Source organism: Rutilus rutilus (assembly GCF_951802725.1).
Source record: "Rutilus rutilus genome assembly, chromosome: 16".
Classification (NCBI taxonomy): Eukaryota; Metazoa; Chordata; class Actinopteri; order Cypriniformes; family Leuciscidae; genus Rutilus; species Rutilus rutilus.
In genome coordinates this window covers 8,149,680-8,170,813 of record NC_140224.1, presented here as the reverse complement: position 1 = coordinate 8,170,813, position 21,134 = coordinate 8,149,680, and the positions used below count along the sequence as shown (strand labels likewise).

At 38.2% G+C, this 21,134-nt stretch overlaps 2 protein-coding genes across 8 annotated transcripts in view; both read right to left on the bottom strand.

Annotated features, from left to right (window-relative positions):
* The window catches only part of sun1a (Sad1 and UNC84 domain containing 1a), a 113,695-nt gene extending 98,150 nt beyond the window's left edge, over positions 1 to 15,545 (bottom strand). For 2 of the 5 annotated variants that reach the window (XM_084434667.1, XM_084434668.1), the window contains exon 1: positions 15,410 to 15,545. The gene's annotated coding sequence lies outside the window, so the exon portion shown is untranslated. Of the gene's footprint in view, positions 1 to 14,984; positions 15,025 to 15,263; positions 15,327 to 15,409 lie in introns of those variants that run through there. The other 3 variants (XM_084434665.1, XM_084434666.1, XM_084434664.1) reach the window with 3 other exon arrangements.
* Positions 15,546 to 19,663: 4,118 nt separating this feature from the next.
* myof (myoferlin) overlaps positions 19,664 to 21,134 on the bottom strand; it is a 33,841-nt gene continuing 32,370 nt past the window's right edge. For all 3 annotated transcript variants that reach the window (XM_084435000.1, XM_084434999.1, XM_084435001.1), the window contains 3 exons: positions 21,007 to 21,116; positions 20,770 to 20,917; positions 19,664 to 20,677 (listed from right to left, as the gene is read on the bottom strand). In XM_084435000.1, the coding sequence (XP_084291126.1) occupies positions 20,639 to 20,677; positions 20,770 to 20,917; positions 21,007 to 21,116 (297 nt within the window). In that variant the 3' untranslated portion in view covers positions 19,664 to 20,638. The remainder of the gene's footprint in view (positions 20,678 to 20,769; positions 20,918 to 21,006; positions 21,117 to 21,134) is intronic.

The following is a 21,134-nucleotide window of genomic DNA, read 5'->3' as shown; positions in this document are numbered from 1 at the left end:
TGGGCCCTAATAATAATAATCCTAACGAAAACAATAGGGCTCTGCGCCCTTTCAGGGCTTGGGCCCTAATAATAATAATCCTAACGAAAACAATAGGGCTCTGCGCCCTTTCAGGGCTTGGGCCCTAATAATAATAATAATAATAATCCTACCGAAAACAATAGGGCCTTCGCCCTTTCAGGGCTTGGGCCCTAATAATCCTACCGAAAACAATAGGGCCTTCGCCCTTTCAGGGCTTGGGCCCTAATAAACAGAGCAATTCCAAGAGGGTCCTCACACCATCGGTGCTCGGGCCCTAATTAAATGTTTAATCAAATCGCAACCATGGAAATTTAAATTCCTGCCGAATAAGTACATGAGAACTCCAGCCATTTGATGGCTTTATATTCTGTTTTGCGATCTGGTCACATGATTTTCCACGAACGTAACAATATTCCATGATTTATTCCACCGGACATAGAATCTCGTTTCTTTTGCCAAAGCTTCACTCACGTCTCACCCATTTTCGCAGGGGGAATATAGACAATGTTCTTTCATTTCACTTTTAATTACTACATGGATCCTTTACTCTAGTAAAGTAGAAACACTGTAAGCCAGATTCTTTTTTTAACTTGCACATCAAATTCTATTCAACAGTTTTTGCTTGTTATTAGACTTGGTAAGGCTGGTCAAGTTTATTTGTAAAGCGCACTTCCCACATGCCGGTAATTTAGTTTCACTTTACTGGCAGCACATCAAATATATCCTAAATGTCTTGCACCTGTGGAAGATATTTGCTCTTCAGACCTTTTATAACAAGTTGCTTAACATCAGGAGAAAACAAAGATATTAGACAAGAGATGGGCTTTGTCCTTGTGTCAAAGCGCAGAGAGATGCATACGAAACGCATTTGTCTTTGTGGGGAAATGTAAAAAATGTGCTGACATGACCACTCAAGTGCAATAATCCGTGAAAGAAAACTGAATTTGTGATCGCATTTAATACATTTATCAATAATCAGTGTATGGTTCATTTATAAAGTGAAGAATGCTACAATAATGTGAGAAATATATTTGCATAGAGTTTACACAGTATAATCAGACTTTAGTCATGAAAATGTTAGAAATAAGCACAAATGTCAGGGCATGTCAAAACATCTCCAGGGCCCATAAACCCCCATAGACTCCATAGGTTAAAACTTCTATTCTGATTGGGCAGAACAGAACAGCTGATGAACACCATAAAACAAGCTGAAGACAGAGAAAATGAACTCCAAACCTGTAAACATCGCACTTAAGCAATACACTTAAAATTAAATACACAATGGTCTGATCATTTTCCACTAGCTGTGCAATCTCTCTAGGAACAATCCCAGCATTCAAGTCTGTGAACTTTGGAGCAGTTCTGCTTGCTTGAGGTCTGACAGTGTGACAAAGGCCATTCAGACAGCAGCTGCTGAGCAAAACATGCTAAACAGTAACCTGACAATGTAGAATTAACTTCAGCTTACCAGTTCCAGCCTTAAATTAACTGTAAAAACTGTAAAACAGCACTTAGCTAGGATTCAGGTTAATGCTTTATCTATATATATCTATATATATTCAAACACAGAAAAAATAAAAAAGAACACACAGTACAGTCCAGCCCCAGCTCTCCAGATCCCACGAGTCGTCACTGGTCATCCCATGGGAAAAATCTGCACGCACTCAGGCACAAGGAGCTCTGGAGGGATCAAGCGAATTAAAAAGGCTTGCTCTACTTCCTGTGTTTATCTCCTGTATACGTGACATGTGAGCCACTAAACATTGCCTGTCCCTCCCTCATTACCTCTGTCGCCATCTATCCATTTTAAAGGTGCATCGCTGTACTTTGAACGTGGGATGAATTGCATCTGTACAACTGCTAAAAAAAGGAGGAAATCCAGAGTCAGACCCAGTTTACACCTGCTATTAATCTCTGGTGATCCAATCATGTGATCAGCCGAGACACATTACGGTTTACACCGCGCAGTAACATGCAGGACTGAGCAATGATGATGTTCTGCTGATCCAGGGTCAGTGCGAGTGCAGTTACAGATCTGTTATTCACTGGCTAGTTGTGCTTTTATGTCTTATTTATGCTAATGCTGGTTTTCTGAATGTTTAAACTATTGTTGTGAATTCTGTTGAATTTTTTTAATTGCCAAAATGATTGTGACAATTTTGATGCATTGGCAAGAATGCTTAAACATTTTTAAACCAATCACTGGTTTACATTCTATGACGAAGTGTCTCGGACTTAAATTTTAGCTGTAAAGTCAAGATATAACTTAAACAAGCTATTAATTAGAGGGAAAATAATTATATTGAAGGGTGTGGATTTTGGAATCCATGCTGCTTCAATGTATATGTAATGAGTGATTATAATCAAGGTATTAATATTTTTCCTTCTAAATATCACGAGTTGAATGACTTCTCTAGGCTTGTGAGATTTTACTTTGTTATAGAAGTATATAAAGTGTGATTACTGAAATTTAGCTTCAGTGCTTGCTTATTTAGCTTCCAGAAATGAAATATGAAAAGATGTTTTGTTTGAGAAAGGTCTTTAACACGTGTCAATATATACATCTGTTTTTTTAGGATACCATGACGACTATAAGTCACAGGGGTCATTGAAGTCATAGTTTAAGGGACCATTTCTTTGTTAAAGCCATACTTTCCAGTTAGACTAAAGTGTAGCGCTCCTTGAAAGAAAGAATGTATTATCTTGATGTTTTGAGAAGACTCTCCTGTTTATAGTTAGAGCCTGGCCAAATCCAACCTCAAGGAAGTCGTGTGTCGGTGTGTGTGTTAGACTTCTTGGTTACAGGTTAAGGAACCACTGGCATTATTGGAGATTGACTGAGTTGTTGTTCTGGACATGTTGGCGCCCAGCAACCCAAATCTTCGACCTGGAAGGTCACGACGTGCCTAACTTCAGGGTCTGAGTGTCAGCTGCCTAATCAATGGAGATATGCTTCAGTCTATCTGTATATGTGTGGAAAATTACTATGTTTATCTTTTTCTTAGCCAATCAGAAACTGAAACCTGAAGCAAGGACGTAGCTTAGACCTTGGTGAAGGGTATATCTGCTGTGATCTTTGTAACTGTAAGCAGGGCGGCCTACGAACTCCTGTGTGATTCTTGAAGCTGACTTCTGCTGATGAAACTGCAAACTATCTTCAGTAAAACTTTTCTTCAATTTATTATAATTCTGACTCTGAGTCTTCTTTCAAACATCTCCTCCTTGGGTCCTAAACTGTTAACCCCTAACAATATATACACAAGTTCATTTATAAAAAAAAAAAAAAAAAAAAAAAAAAAAAAAAAAAAAAAAGTTAGACGAAATAAAGTTTGCATTTTAACTGAACTTTAGATGTGCTCTGTCACCTGCATGTTGATGTCAGTGTCTACACAACAAATGCTTGTGGTCATATGGCATTGACAACTTCAATATCAAATCATCTAATGTGACATTTGACAACTAGTTACAATCAAGCTGACTAATGCCACTTTCTCTTATGATCATCTTTCGTTTTAATCGATTTTTCCTTCCAAATTAAAAGAGTCCGATTTTTGCCAATAAATCACTAGTCATCTCTCAAAAAGCTCCTTCCACCAGATCCTAGAGGTGTGTTCATGCTATGTCGGAATTACCGTAATTGCAAGATTCTAACTTGTAAAAAGCATTTTCACATCCGCGAAGAACTCATTTTGTAGCCTGGGAATTTTCAGTGATGATCTACTTGTAAAATGCTATTTTAGCCAAGTTTGGAAAAATGGAAGCAAATATGATTACAGCACGTTAGATTTACTTTTGCAATTTGACCAATTTCTTTTTCTCTCTCTTGTTTCCTCAATTGAAGTGGTTTGAAACTAGGGTGACTTTTTATTGGATATACAATCTGAGAAAAGAAATCATTCAATGAGTCTATGTGGTCAATAAGCTACACCAGTCGTTAAAAAAATGCAAAAAATTCAAAAAAACAAAACCTGACCAAATCACAGAAAACAAATTGGAAAGACCTTAAAGGCGGGTGTACACGGTGTTCAGACATTTGGGAGGTTGTGCACCATCACACACACACACACACACACACACGTTACGAGTCAGTTAACCTGATAATTGTCAAAGCAACTGGTACACAGCAGAACTGTACTGTACGGCTAGCCGAGCTTTCGTGCTAAACACGAATACTGGGGCGTGTTTCTCTATAGCTTAGGATAGAAAAAAATTGAAAAAAGAAGTGTGCAAATTATTTGGTGAAAGCAGAGAACAGCACAGCAATTCCTTTCAACAAAACCAATGAGAGGTTGAGTGTGACAGCCACTGGGCTTTAATATTCATTGATCTAGCATATGTGACATAGTTGTGTTTGATTTGGAAATAGGGGAAAGCCTATACACTGATCAAAATCAAACTAACTCTGAACGGTTTTAAAATTTATCGGGAGGTCGAGAGGGGCTCATAAGATACTCTGCTCAGCTTGTAATTCCTCTCATACAACGAGAGTCGCGACCATAAGAGCATCAACGATTTCCACACAATTTCTTAAAAAAAAAAAAAATAAAAAAAAAAAGTATATGTACACATTTATGACAACTGGGCATGGCGTGCAATAAGCATTTACACTGGGTAAATATATAATTACAAAGTCATTTGAATATACCACATTAGCTGGTGCTATGATGAACCACAACAGCCACATCCATAAGATCATTTAAATTGATGAATTTCATGTCATAGGCTGTTAGGTCACTTTCAAATGAGTGTGAAGTTATCATTTGCAGCTCAATTTTTTAAGTCTGTAAGTATTTCTTTATTTTAAAACCTTATTAAACCATGTTGTCAGTGCACCACAAATAAACTGATTCTATGCGTTTATTCTACCATTAAAACTGATCGAAACGGAGTCCTAAGATATTTCTTATCCTGTAATGCAGGCAAAACCACACAGCAATGATAGGGTTAAACTCTAAACCACCAAGAGATTATAATTTACGTAGAGAAGTGACTGTAGGTAAAAACTAACCCCCCACTTTAGTCAAAAGATGGCGCTACTGAGCCCCTCCACCACACCCATTTCTAGGCTTTGCCCATGTCTACTGGCCAGAATACATGTGAGCGGAGAGGAGTGGGAGCAGAGTGGTGTGATTTTGAATGGAGTGGGAAGTGGATTTTTAAAAAGTCGGAGCGTCGTGGTTTTCACTCGCTCTGAGAGCGCTCCATCACGAATACAATTCATGCCAACGGCCCATTATAGAACTGCATTTTTAGTAAGGATTCACACTTTTAACACATTTAGCTAGCATGATACAGATGGATCACTCAAATGGCTGCGATAGGTTATAGTTCTCAAGCCTACTGAATATGATGCTGCAACACGATCTCATGAAAGTGCACATATATAGCACAAATTTTATTTCTCGTGCCATTTATACGGCAAAAATAGTTTTTGCGTGCAAATGATAAGCACTAAACCCCTTGGGTAGAATTAGGGGTGTGGAGTGCATGCGTATTACACGCCATAAAGTGCTTATCATGCATGCGCAAATTGCGTATCATATGCACGCAAAAAATATTTTTGGCGGGGAAAAAAAATGGTACAAGCAATCAAATTTGTGCTATAGATACGCTCTTTCATGAGATCGGGTGAAGGAGCGATTGCGTGTGAATAAGTGTTACCCGTTTAAAATGTGCTCTCACTAATAACCTGCATTCAAACAAATGTAATCTTACAGTGCTGTCTGTATTTGATTTCGAATGAGCAGAAATATGTAGCGACCCGTAGATAAAATAACTGATGAAAACAGTCATTCTTTCCAGACAAAATGTGCACTGCAAAAAAAAAAAAGGCAAGGATTTAACTTTTAATGCTGACAACCATGTAATAAGCTTAGCATGTCAAAGGAAAAGTTCGCACACTATCCAATAAACCACAAACTATTCTCCTAGTATTATTTATTTTTTGGATTTAATATGCATATATATTATGAGCAGAACTTTTGCGAGATTTCAAAGCATACTTAATACTTTATTCGCAATTTCCTCGGAGCGGTGTTTCTGATATCAGTGAGCGAGGAGTGGAACGGGGAGCGGTAAATGGTGAAGCCGGAGCGGAGTGATCATTAAATGCTTGGAGCGCGGAGGGGAAATTGTTGCCGCTCCACTCCGCATCAGTGTTGCCAACTATTTTCAAAGGAAAGTAGCTAACGCCTCCCCTAAAAGTCGCTAAATGTCGCTAGATGACGTCATACGTCAATTAGCATATTCATGACGTCATCGCGGTGTACTTGCGTTCTGCCTGCCTAATGTTTTTTATTGTTAAAATCATGCTCACATACTGTATTTTAATATAACATACTATAATATAATATAATATAATATAATATAATATAATATAGCCGAATGTCTAATAAAAATGTATCTAATTTAATATATTTTTTTGTAAGACAATAGAACGGGTAGCTGTTGAATGACTATTTTTTATATGTGTAAAATTATCTGAATTGAGAGAGTTCGGGAACTGGGTGAACTACTAAAGCACTGTGATAGTGAGTATTACAAGTGATAAGCACAAGTAATAAAATAAAATGCGCAAACTAAATTCTTTAAATATAAAACAAAAGATAAGTGATAAGTCCGCGGAAACAATACTGCTCATTCACGTCTGTCAGCTGCCGTGCTGCTGCTCCTCTCTCAGCCATTCACTGAACAGGGTAGACGCAGAGTGAGGTGTGTAACGGCAAGAAGAACGCAAACCTCGCGCTCGCAGGACTGTGATGGCAACATTTGGAGGTTACTGAGGTTTGTCCAAAAAGTAGCTAGATTTGTCGCTAGTCGCTTTTTTGAAAAAATGTTGCTAAAGGGGTCTGAAAAGTCGCTAAAAATAGCGACAAAGGCGCTAAGTTGGCAACACTGCTCCGCATACTCTGCTACTGGCAAGATTCATGCAATTTGAAGCATGCTAAGAGTCTCAAAAACAACTTAAAAGAACATTAAAGTTTGACACATTGCCATGGCAATAGCATTCAAGATATTAAGAATCCTTAAGTTGTTATTAAGTTGTCTTGACATTATTCTGATGAAGTTTGAAGCAAAGCGGGTAAAAATAAGAGGCCGATTTCAAAGCATTTTTAAAGTGACAATTCGTGCAGCCAGTTGGTGGCGCCATGACTCTGACTCTCAATAGTCTTAATGGATTAATGACATCTAAAACATCCAGGTAATAAAATGTTACATTATTTATTAAAAGTCACTGGACTAAATACAAACAAATTAACAAGACATTTCGGTGTTCATCCAAACACAATCTTCAGTTGTAAACAGGAAGTAACTCTGGCAAATATACACCTACTAGAGTCACATGATCAGCACACAAGTAGAAGTCCCATGATAACCACATACTAGTATGCTTGCCAGAGTAGATGGTATTCCTCGCTGCTTATGCTGTATGGTCATGTCAGAGTGCTCACACTCAGGAGGAGGACCAGCATAAGCGGCGAGGAATACCATCTATTCTGCCAAGCATAGTGGTTGACTTGAGTTATTTGAATTTTTTTTAACTCACAATTGCTTTGTGATCGGCCTCCTACAACGAACACACAGCAGAAGTTTCATCAAAATCAATGTATGCAGAAGTTATAGCACCCTTCCACACGATTGCAAAGGATGTGCAAGGTTTCAAAAGTTTGAGCATGTTAGGGCCACAAAAATGCCTGAAAGTTTTGGCGGGGAAAATTCAAGAGGCGGTATTAACATTAAGTGACATGGCATCTGACGCACAGAAGCCAATGGCACGTCACTATGCATATTGGCACATCCGGTCTTCATTGGCATGTGCCAGTGGATCGTGGCATGTGTCACTGACATTATTGGCATGTGCCAGTGGTGGATAGTGGCATGTGTCACTGACACTGACTCGGTGTCAGTCAGGTGTCAGTGTGTCGCGATGTCAGTGACACATGCCACTATCCACTGGCACATGCCAATGAAGACCGGATGTGCCAATATGCATAGTGACATGTGCCATTGGCTTCTGTGCGTCAGATGCCATGTCACTTAATGTTAAAACTGCTACTGGAAAATTCCCCAAAAAGTACAAAAACAAAACAATAGGGTCCTTTACAACAAATTAAGTAACAACAACAAAAAGAGCCTGCAAGCTCATACAACAGCAAAGATCATACCGTGCACGCCCGGCTTAACACGCCTTTTTTTTTTTTTACGTGTTGGATAACATCCTTTTCAACCACAATGTAAAACAAACACATCCAGAATGATGTTTCAGCTTCTGACTCCCACACACAGACAGAGAGACTGGAATGAGCATCTATGACTAAGCATTCCTGCAAAAATGACACTGAAAACAAAACTGGAAGACTTACCAAAAATATATAAGCAATAGGCTTTTTTTAGAAGATAAAATTAGGAAAATTAGGGAGAATCATTGAATTATGAATAATTGACAGCCATTTTGTGAATATAACAATAATGTAATCAGTTGAAAAAGTAGTTTGATTAGGAGTATTTTAAAAGTAATATAATTTAATTACAAGTATTTAATTTTAAGAATCTGATTACATAATCCTGATCACAATTATTTACTACTCATCACTATACTATACTGTGTGTGTGTGTGTGTGTGTGTGTGTGTGTGTGTGTGTGTGTGTGTGTGTGTGTGTGTGTGTGTGTGTGTGTGTGTAAAAGAAAAAAATGTATCCACATGGATATCACATTTGCTGACAAACATCTGCATGCAGGTAACATGGAGAGAAACAGTACTTACTGTTCATTTACTACAGACACTGTAACAATACAAAGCTAGTTAGAAATGGGCAAACTTGTCCTTTTAGTGACGCATTAGGTTTCACACACACCAGAGCGCTCACTGGCCCTTTTTGGAAGAACAATTACACCAAGAAAACAGTCAATCTTGGACTCTCATGCATCAAATTAATTGCAATGTACTAATGCATTCAAAATACAAACAGAATACAGGCCGATGTTGTTTTATTATAATTATCTAAAGCAAGAACAGACAGACTTGGTCCAACTAATTAGAGCAGAAACACAATGTTCTCCTAATAATAATAATAATAAATATAGCTGCAAGCAGCCATTACCGGGGCCAAGCGCAAGTAGATGACAGGATATGCCAACATGGCTGAAGGTGTCAGACCAACTGCAACAATGAGCAATTAAAGACATTTAAAGAGGATTTTAGACGAAATGGCTGAAAAATCATAGAAACAGTCAATAAAAATATGATTTAATGCATTATCACTTTCGACCAATAGGTGGCGCAGTTACAAAACTGATGTGATGTGGTCAGAGTGAAGTGACAATGACACATACAAAGTTTGGTGTCAATATTTCAAGGGATTGCAGAGATAAAGCCTGAATAGTGCTATTAGCATCATGCCTCAACTTTGCTGCTGCGCTATACGAAAACGGTTTGGTCTATCCACACGAAATCCATAACTTTTAGTCGGCACGGTCTGGAGATGATACGATTCGATTTTGGTGAAAATCGGACAAACGGTCTAGGAGGAGTTTGAAAAAGTAGGTTTTGAATGAAAATCAAGATGGCGGACAGGAAGTTTGGCCAAATAAGGTAAACTTGGTATCTATGTTCTCGGCTTGACCCAAGGAATCTAATAAGACCAGTGGCATTTCAGTAGCCAGATTTATTCAAAAGTTATTAGCCTTTTTGGAAATGTCGTTATAACTTTTGACCACTAGGTGGCGCTGTTTCGAAACTTCTCACGCTCCTTCAGAACATCGTGCTGATGACCCATACCAAGTTTCGTAACAATCCGTTCATGCGTTCTTAAAATACAGCATTTTATCACAAAATTCAAAATGGCCGACAGTCAAAATGGCCGATATGGTAAAATTTGATATCAGTCGACTCGGCATGTTGCCCTGAATCTAACGAGACCAATTTTATGATTTTTGGACAAATTGTTCAGAAGTTATAAGCAAAAATAGCCATTTTTCATATCTCCGGACCAGTAGGTGGCGCTGCGCCGAAACGCAGTATGTAGCCTCAGGTCATGCTTGTGATGACATGTACCAAGTTTGGTCTGAATACGATAAACCGTTGCAGAGATACAGCCTTACGACTGTTTTTGCAGGTGCTACGTAAAATTTGTTCGAGCATTTATCGAAAACGGTTTGACGAATCAATTTGAATTCCATAACTTTTTGTCAGCACTGCCTGAAGATGATCTGGTTCAATTTTCGTGCAAATCGGACAAACCGTCTAGGACGAGTTCGAAAAAGTAGCTTTTTCAGCACATTCAAAATGGCGGCCATATTTATAAGCCGGAAAATGACGTCATAGGGTGCAATCGAATCAGCATGAGCTCAGGAATCAGAGGAAAAAAGAATTTTGTTGATTGGCCTTACGCTTCAAAAGTTATTAGCAAAATAAAAGTGAAACTTTGGACAGGTGGTGGCGCTAGAGGGATTGGTTTTAAGACACCAAATTTGGTATGGTGACTTTTTGGACTGTCCTCTATCATTGTGCCAAATTTCATAACTTTCCCGCAAGCGGTTCTATGGGCTGCCATAGACTCCCATGGCGGAAGAAGAAGAAGAAGAATAATAATAATAATAATAATAAATATAGCTGCAAGCAGCAATTACCGGGGCCAAGCAGAATAAGACGACAAGACATTTCGACATGTTTGAAAGTGTCAGACCAACTGCAACAATGAGCAATTAAAGACATTTAAAGAGGATTTTAGGCAAAATGGCTGAAAAATCATAGAAACAATAATTAAAAATATGATGTAATGGATTATCACTTTCGACCAATAGGTGGTGCAGTTACAAAACTGATGTGATGTGGTCAGAGTGAAGTGACAATGACACATGCAAAGTTTGGTGTCAATATGTCAAGGCATTGCAGACATAAAGCCTGAATAATGCTTTTAGCATCATGCCTCAAATTTGCTGCTGCGCTATACGAAAACGGTTTCGTCAATCGACACGAAATCCATAACTTTCAGTCGGCACGGTCTGGAGATGATATGATTCGATTTTGGTGAAAATCGGACAAACGGTGTAGGAGGAGTTCGAAAAAGTAGGTTTTTAATGAAAATAGCATTTTATTTCACAAAACTGTATTGAAGTCAATGGGAATTTTATGTTTTGTTCTATTATAGCGCCACCAAGAGGCTCAGTCTCACAATTTTTTTTACGTGTCCTCAGAGTGAGCCCATACATATGTGTGTCAGTTTTGGTGAAAAAATCTCAATTTGCTTCAGAGTTATAGGCATTTATATGAAAAAACACGTAAAAAATGACTGACACATGACTTTGTTTGGAATTTACTACCCCTAAACATCAATATTTTCGCATTTGGGCATTGGCGTATAGCTATCGACCTATGTTTCCAAACTTCTGACGGTGGTTTCGTCTCGATCGGACTAGCGGTTTCGAAGATATAGCCAAATGTTTTTTAAGCGCTAAATCACAACGCTACACAAACCGTAAGGCGAAACCTAGCATGTTTGGTATCGTAGGACTCGGCAACGATTCAGGAGTCTAAAAAGATGAGTTTCGTGAAAATAAGTTGACCACACCCAAAGTTATAAGCATTTGAAAAAAAAAATTCACCACTAGGTGGCGCTGTTTCGAAACTTCTCAGGCTCATTCAGGGCATTGTGCTGATGACCCATACCACGTTTCGTAACAATCCGTTCATGCGGTCATAAAATACAGAATTTTAGCACAAAATTCAAAATGGCCGACAGCCAAAATGACCGATATGGTCAAATTGGACATCAGTCGACTCGGCATGTTGCCCTGAATCTAACGAGACCAATTTTATGATTTTTGGACAAACTGTTCAGAAGTTATAAGCAAAAATAGCCATTTTTCATATCTCCGGACCAGTAGGTGGCGCTGCGCCGAAACGCAGCATGTAGCCTCAGGTCATGCTTGTGAGTACATGTACCAAGTTTGGTCTGAATACGATAAACCTTTGCGGAGATACAGCCTTACGACTGTTTTTGCTAGCGCTACGTAAAATGTATTCGTGCGTTTATCGAAAACGGTTTGACGAATCAATTTGAATTCCATAACTTTTGGTCAACACTGCCTGAAGATGATCTGGTTCAATTTTCGTGCAAATCGGACAAACCGTCTAGGACGAGTTCGAAAAAGTAGCTTTTTCGGAAAATTAAAAATGGCGGCCATATTTATATGACGGAAAATGACGTCATAGGGTGCAATCGAATCGGCATGAGCTCAGAAATAAGAGGAAAAAAGAATTTTGTTGATTGGCCTTACGGTTCAAAAGTTATTAGCAAAATAAAAGTGAAACTTTGGACAGGTGGTGGCGCTAGAGGGAATGACTTAGAAACACAAAAATTGGTGTATTTAATGTTGGGACTGTCCTCTATCAGAATGTCAAACCAAAACAACTTTCCCGCAATCGGTTCTATGGGCTGCCATAGACGCCCAGTCGGAAGAAGAATAATAATAAATATAGCTGCAAGCAGCAATTACCGGGGCCAAGCAGAATAAGACGACAAGACATTTCGACATGTTTGAAAGTGTCAGACCAACTGCAACAATGAGCAATTAAAGACATTTAAAGAGGATTTTAGGCAAAATGGCTGAAAAATCATAGAAACAATAATTAAAAATATGATGTAATGGATTATCACTTTCGACCAATAGGTGGTGCAGTTACAAAACTGATGTGATGTGGTCAGAGTGAAGTGACAATGACACATGCAAAGTTTGGTGTCAATATGTCAAGGCATTGCAGACATAAAGCCTGAATAATGCTTTTAGCATCATGCCTCAAATTTGCTGCTGCGCTATACGAAAACGGTTTCGTCAATCGACACGAAATCCATAACTTTCAGTCGGCACGGTCTGGAGATGATATGATTCGATTTTGGTGAAAATCGGACAAACGGTGTAGGAGGAGTTCGAAAAAGTAGGTTTTTAATGAAAATAGCATTTTATTTCACAAAACTGTATTGAAGTCAATGGGAATTTTATGTTTTGTTCTATTATAGCGCCACCAAGAGGCTCAGTCTCACAATTTTTTTTACGTGTCCTCAGAGTGAGCCCATACATATGTGTGTCAGTTTTGGTGAAAAAATCTCAATTTGCTTCAGAGTTATAGGCATTTATATGAAAAAACACGTAAAAAATGACTGACACATGACTTTGTTTGGAATTTACTACCCCTAAACATCAATATTTTCGCATTTGGGCATTGGCGTATAGCTATCGACCTATGTTTCCAAACTTCTGACGGTGGTTTCGTCTCGATCGGACTAGCGGTTTCGAAGATATAGCCAAATGTTTTTTAAGCGCTAAATCACAACGCTACACAAACCGTAAGGCAAAACCTAGCATGTTTGGTATCGTAGGACTCGGCAAGGTTTCAGGAGTCTAATTAGATGAGTCTCGTGAAAATAAGTTGACCACACCCAAAGTTATAAGCATTTGAAAAAAAAAATTCACCACTAGGTGTCGCTGTTTCGAAACTTCTCACGCTCCTTCAGGACAACGTGCTGATGACCCATACCAAGTTTCGTAACAATTCGTTCATGCATTCTTAAAATACAGTATTTTAGCACAAAATTCAAAATGGCCGACAGTCAAAAGGGCCGATATGGTAAAACTGGATATCATACGAATCGGCATATTGCCCTGAATGTAACGATACCAATTTTATGATTTTTGGACAAACTGTTCAGAAGTTATAAGCAAAAATAGCCATTTTTCATAACTCCGGACCAGTAGGTGGCGCTGCGCCGAAACGCAGCATGTAGCCTCAGGTCATGCTTGTGAGTACATGTACCAAGTTTGGTCTGAATACGATAAACCGTTGCGGAGATACAGCCTTACGACTGTTTTTGCTAGAGCTACGTAAAATGTATTCGTGCGTTTATCGAAAACGGTTTGACGAATCAATTTGAATTCCATAACTTTTGGTCAACACTGCCTGAAGATGATCTGGTTCAATTTTCGTGCAAATCGGACAAACCGGCTAGGACGAGTTCGAAAAAGTAGCTTTTTCAGAAAATTAAAAATGGCGGCCATATTTATATGACGGAAAATGAAATCATAGGGTGCAATCGAATCGGCATGAGCTCAGAAATAAGAGGAAAAAAGAATTTTGTTGATTGGCCTTACGGTTCAAAAGTTATTAGCAAAATAAAAGTGAAACTTTGGACAGGTGGTGGCGCTAGAGGGAATGACTTAGAAACACAAAAATTGGTGTATTTAATGTTGGGACTGTCCTCTATCAGAATGTCAAACCAAAACAACTTTCCCGCAATCGGTTCTATGGGCTGCCATAGACGCCCAGTCGGAAGAAGAATAATAATAATAAGAACCGGAACAAACACAATAGGTGCCTCCGCACCTTCGGTGCTTGGCCCCTAATAAGAACCGGAACAAACACAATAGGTGCCTCCGCACCTTCGGTGCTTGGCCCCTAATAATAAGAACCGGAACAAAAACAATAGGTGCCTCCGCACCTTCGGTGCTTGGCCCCTAATAATAATAGTGAAGTCAAGTCTTTAGACAACAGGACAAGCAATGACAGACAGGTCTAACCTATAAATGAGTGTCGGATTTTCATAACACAAGAATTAAAGACAAGCTATTTATAATTTATATTATTAAAACACCAAAAAAAAGTTGAAGTCTGAGCTTGTGGACGGAAGGAGGGTGTGTGTACAACGACAGAGACAATCTCTCATGTACGACAGTGTAATTGCATTAAGCATAACGTTACTGTTTTGTGGATGCAGTGTGGATACATTTAAGCTACACAAATGTGAAAAATATAAATATATACAAATCAACGCTAAATATTTTAAGCAAACGTGCAGTCAATCGCCCGGCAGTGTGCTGTATTATTCCCTAAGCAGGTTTCATGATAATACGCGGTCTCATACAAATGCAGCGTCTTCGCTTCATCTATGGAGAAATAGGAGACTTACTTGGACGGGTCTGGAGTCCTCCAACCTCAAAAATCCCAGCCTTCAACAGAAGAAAAAGCACCAGTTTCACCGTTATACCATTATAATCCATATGTGGCAGCCTGCCCTCCGGCAGCTCAAATATCGCATCATCAAGGGAAAGCGACTGAACGAACCAATGAGAAGAGCATCGGCCTACCGCCGCGAAATACAAACACGACAAACAATACATCATCCAACATTAAATAAAACACAGCATTTCACACAATGATGATTCATTAAAACGCACAATAAACGTACCAAACGCCATGGAGAAAATGTATACTTTGCTATAACGGCAAAGGGAAACCTAGTTTTGGGTAACGTTAAGGTAAATATTGAATCAACAGGACCTGTCGGAGTTGACTAGCCAGTTAGCAGCTCAAACAGAACTTAAAGTAATTTACCTGTTCAAACGTCGTTATTTTTCTCTCAGAGCTATAAGCTATAAGAACTGAACTGTAGTTAAGCATTGAACGTTCGTGCGTTAGATCGTCTTCGCTTCACATTACAGTATGATGTCGCGGCGTTAATTGTTGAGTCGTTTCTCTAATCACGCCTCAGGTGGCTATTTAAATATTACGTCACGCACTTGACCTTGAGAAACGACGTCATATCCGCCAAGCATTATTACCTTGTTTTACTTTTTAAATTTATTTGTAATTATTAATAATGTTTATTGTAATATAAATAAAGTTTTATTTATACAGCGCCTTTATATTTAATTATGGCATATTATGACCTATGACATATCCATTATTTTTGATTTATGGAATTTATTTTCATTTTACTATACTTTGGTCATAATTGTAGCATATTTTATAATGAGATATTAACACCCACTTGTATCTTTTCCCCCAGCATATCCCTTAAGGAGGGCTTGTACTGTAACATTTTTAACGTTTTTTAATTACAAATTAATATTAAAATTAAGAGAAACCTGCTCTGATGCACCTGGGGCCAGTTGTTCAAAACTAATCTGATTGGATTATGACTATCGGATTGGATCAAATCTTGAACATAGGTTGTTCAAAAGAAAAAAGGATTCTGAAATCGGAATAGATCACAAAATCCAATCTTGATTTTGATCTGGATTAAATGGCCAGTTTGTGTTTTTTTGTGTTTTTTTTTGTTGCAAGATTGGGAGAATTTTTTTTTATAATAATCTGGATTATACTGATCCCATCAGAAGCATGGATTTCAACAACAAAAATAAGTAATGTAATATGTAATGTAATAAAACTTTAAAATTAGTCGCAAATACACAATTTGTAATAGTGTAATATACAAAAATGTATACTTTTTATTTTCCTCTTGATTAGTTTAACCTTTATAGTGCTTAAGTATAAAGTACACACTGGGCTACCAATAGAGTGGTACAGGTATGACGTCACTTTGTAGGCCAAAACGCGGAAGCGAGTTAGCATTTTAGCACTTTCGGTTCCATCGTCCCAAAGTCAATGTTTTTTTGTTTTGTTTTATGTATTATGGTTAAATGGCTGAAATAAGGTCTGTGGTGAACATAAGATCAAGATACTTTCACATTTTATTATATGATACATCAGTATTACCCCACTTGTGATTTTTACAAGTTGTTATGTGTGTGGAAAAAGGCGGTTGCTAATGCTAACAATTGGCTTAATTTAGACTACAGAGTCTGTCGGGGAGATTAAACGTCATCATGCCGAACGTCAGCTCAATCCGCTTTTACAGCCTCGTAATGCTTATAATTGTGCTCTTATAAACTATTCTAACTCAAACTTTCTTGGGAAATGTTTAGTTAAAAACTGAAAGAGTTGTCGGAATATTAGTGGTGATAACGTTGAAGTTGTGTGACCGTGGTGTAGTTCGTTTATAGCCTACCTTTAGCTTTTTACTTCTGACGACTGCATTTAAGCTTAAAAGTTCATAAAAATTGTGTTCATCTGAGAAAAAAGTTAATCTGTTTAAATTATCGTGATGGAAAAAACATGTACCTATCATAAACGTAAAGTAAGTTTGTAAATTAGTTTTTGCCGATAATCCAAAAGCCTATGGAAAAATCCTGGGTTTTTGTCGAGGGAACCAGTGTGATGCTAACTGCCGATGGCCTAAAAAGTGACGTAATATACCTGCACCCCTGAATAAAAGATGTTGTCCCTATAATCCCCCAAAACAGATGTCAATAGCAAAGAAAAATATTAAATTTTAACTGTCATTTGTCACAGTATATTAATTACAGTCAGTCATCAAAGATCAACCAGTCAAAAGTTGTTAACAATTGCATCCCTTATTGCACATCCAGTCAGAACTATAAGGCAATGCTCCCTGTGATTCCACTCGCAAGTAGTCACGTTACGACACGCGAAGTGCCTCTTGAGGACTCCATTTAAGCGCCCAGTTGTACATCTAGTTTTGCTATGAGCAGTGTTGAAGCATGTCTGCTCAGGTGCGTTTGCTGCAAGAAAATGGGTCATCGTCAGCCATGGTAGGAGTGGATAGGCACTGTCTCCTATTATGCCATCCGGTCTGCTGTTTTGGAGTTCTCTGTACAGAGCAGCATGGAAAGACCCAGGTCACTTCACGACAGCGTCACCCACAAGATGTTGATGCTGTGCCTTCCCTTTCGACTGACATACTCCCAATCCCAATCACTTGTATGTGCACATCAGTGCTCAATAACTCCAATAGTATTGGGCATGTTTTCCATAAGAAAAAGCATGTGCTTGCTCTGGGCAGTCTGGTCATCCTTTGGAAATTAAACAAATTGATTGACTTGGCTCACCAATGCGATTGATACATATTTCATCACATCACTGACCTTTGATTTGTTCATTCCTAAACTGTCACCAACATCTTGGTAGAAAGTCCCATTTTTGCATAGAAGCACAGAGCAATGAGGACCTGTTCTTCCACAGACTCCTTCGGGTTCTAGGCAGATAAGGTCTGCAATGTACTTAATATTCCCAAAGCAAAAGCGAGCATACAGTGTACAGATGTGTACTTCTCCAGTGGTTTTGTACGCTCAACATACACTCTTTGATGAAATTCGTTCTATCCAAACTGGTGGTGGCGATGGACAATGCCTGCCATGTCAATGCCACTCATGTAAGCCCTCTGAGAAAGGCTGAATAAGACGACTCTGTGATTGGTCTTTTCAAACACACCCAGAAAACATCACTTAGCTGATGTGCTTTGGCTTGTGTTGACTTCACTCAATCATGACCAAGGCCAATAAACTCTACATTCACCACACCAAAGAGATGGTTGCATGGTCTCAAAAGGACCTAATTTCCCAGTTGCAGAAACCCTCTCCTTGCTGGAGGGTGTTATACCTCAATAGTAGGAAGTTTAATTCTACTAAGGGTGGAGAAGTGCCTAACAAAAATATATTTGAGATGAGATCACCCAATAAGTGAATGCCATGGTGTGTGGCCAGAAGAGAACTACAGAGCAAGTGAAATATATATGGAAAGATAAGAAGGCCAGGGCAACAACGGACCATGCTGAAGCAAATGCACCAAAACAGGCCCTTAAGGAGCGGTGATTACACAGATGTGGTTCTTGACATCATTGGAGGTAGAAACTCGCAATCTCTGGTGAGTCCATGACTGACAAAGAAAGCGACACAGTTCCTATTGCAGGGGCATTTATTCTGGATCTCAGTCCTGTTGAGGAACCAGGTGGATCCTCACTGGTAGATCCAGTAGTTATTGCCACATGAGCTCAGAAAAGGGGCCAGAAATGTTCTTTCCCAAGCAAAGATGATGATGCCTAAATCACTTGTTGAATGAGAATCCGAAAGAGCAGAAATACAGATTCATCTGGCAGAGGAACAAATCACTCTTACCCAACTGCTGCAAACCAAAGCAAGACCTGAGATTCAACTCCTAAAAGCAGAGCTTCAGAACGCGGGACTCTCTTCAAATGAAGAGCTCTAAACATTATTTTGTTAACTATTGGCCATTTAGCCTCTTTATGATTTAAGTCACATGTTCCAATGGATTTGTGTAAAATGTATATTTGTTTGTATTTATTTGTTGTCGGTCAGCTGAACGGTCTGACTGTTGAAATTAAAGTGAAAAAGGAAGGGGATGTTTGTATTGTTTTGTTTCTTCAAATAAAAACAGGTTTTTTACATAGCTAGTATATATTTTTTAGCTAGCTACTATAGCTAGTAGTCTACAAAGTGATATTTGATCTATTTTAGAGCGCTAATAATCCAGATTTGGTCATCTGAAAAAGTGTGCATCTGGATCAGGGTGATCCAATCCCTATTTTGCTCAAAAGTAAGATGGATTACCTGATCCTGGATAGCAAAACATGGGATTTCCAAACTTTTAGAACAGCTGGGCCCTGGATAGGTTTGAGAAGCACTGTTCTAGGGTACTATGCTCTGTCATATGCATTTCATGGTGCATTCAGTTTATTTTTCCTCATTTAAATGGTTTTATACTTGAAGTGAAAAGTACTTTTGGAAAACATTTAATCATCATGTATGAGATCAAAATTTCAGTTTTATCATTAGCTGAATAAATTGTCTAAAATGTAAGTACCTTAACATTAACTTTTTTTTTTTTTTTTTTAAAGGTCCATACATTACCATCAGTGATAATACTTGTCATACTTCTCATTAAGCCATCTGCAAATGTACATTAATAACTCAAACATTAACTTTTTTTATAAACTCAACATCACATTTTTAATCATACGGATGATAGAAAAACAGCACTTGTGAGATATTAACTATATCATGATTTTAATATTAAAAATCAAGAACCTGAACAGGGACAAATAATATATTGTATAGATAGGTATAGTAAAGGGCGGTAGGACCAAAATGAACAGAAATCAAGAGATAAAGGTATTCAACATACAATCCAAAAAATTTTTTTAAGAGGAGACCAAATATGCCAGAAATTATTAGACTTCTGGTGTAAAACATAAGTTAGTTTTCAAATGGTAAAAGGGATGCAACTTGACAGCCAAATATTAACAGAAGGGATATGAGGAGTGGACCATAACAAAAGTATAAATTTTTGCCTTGTCAGATAGGTACAAAAATGCAACACACATTCTAGGCCATGGTCAAGGTGTAAATCGGCTACTCCGACAAGGCAAAAGATTTACAGATAATCTTCTGACCAGTTCTAGGAATTTCTTTCCAGTAAGCTTTGATCATATCACAATCCCAGAATACATGCATCAGGACCAATAGACTTACACTTGAAACATTTGGACAATTTAAATTTACACAAAAACAAATGGACACAATTTAAACAAACATATTATTGTGTCTTTATTTAACAATTTAATAACTTTAACCAATACACTTTAAAATGATCTGAGAATATAATACAATAAAAGATTTTTCACAATAGAAAACACTTCATGGTTTGTGTACAAATGTTTCCAAACATCAGTGAAACCTGACCAAAAAAGTGAAAATTCATGATGAAATGTAATAATGGTGCAAAAGAGTGATTAATGGAAAACACCTAAACAACCACATGAAAAATGAACAACCACAACAAAACGAACACTGTATTGATGGTCTGTATGAACCATTTCTGTTAACTGCTTTCACTGTGTGAAACCCTGATCATGCCAAATACATTACATGGCTAAAACAACAAAAAGTTGAACTCCTCCTGCACTCAATTGAAGGGTTTGACGATTTTCATGGAGATGTAGTTCTGAAAAAAAAAATAATGAATTAGCATTGTACATCTTAAGTGAAAAGTCTGAACATAACCTTTGTGAAAGGATTGATGAAGTGAGTCCTTACTGGTAATGAATACAACAAGATCCCAATGAATAACAGCACCAAGACTAGCACAATCAGGCCGATGAACATCCACTTAAATTTTCGCCACACTATGAACTTGCACGTCTTGCATGGACTTGAGAACCAAAAGAATGAGGTTTCGGGTCGCCTGAGAGGTTTAAAAGAGAAACAAATCTTGAGGTCATCTTCTGTTAACACACAGAACAATAAACATATATAAAGCGAGAACTCAATTACTTAGGAGGATCCAGTTTCGGATTCATATTGGGCTCATCTCTGCCTTTTCCAGCAGGTCTCTCATCCGCTTCCTTCTCATTCACAATCTCCAAAGTCAACTCCACCTTTCCCTGAAACAACATATAAAC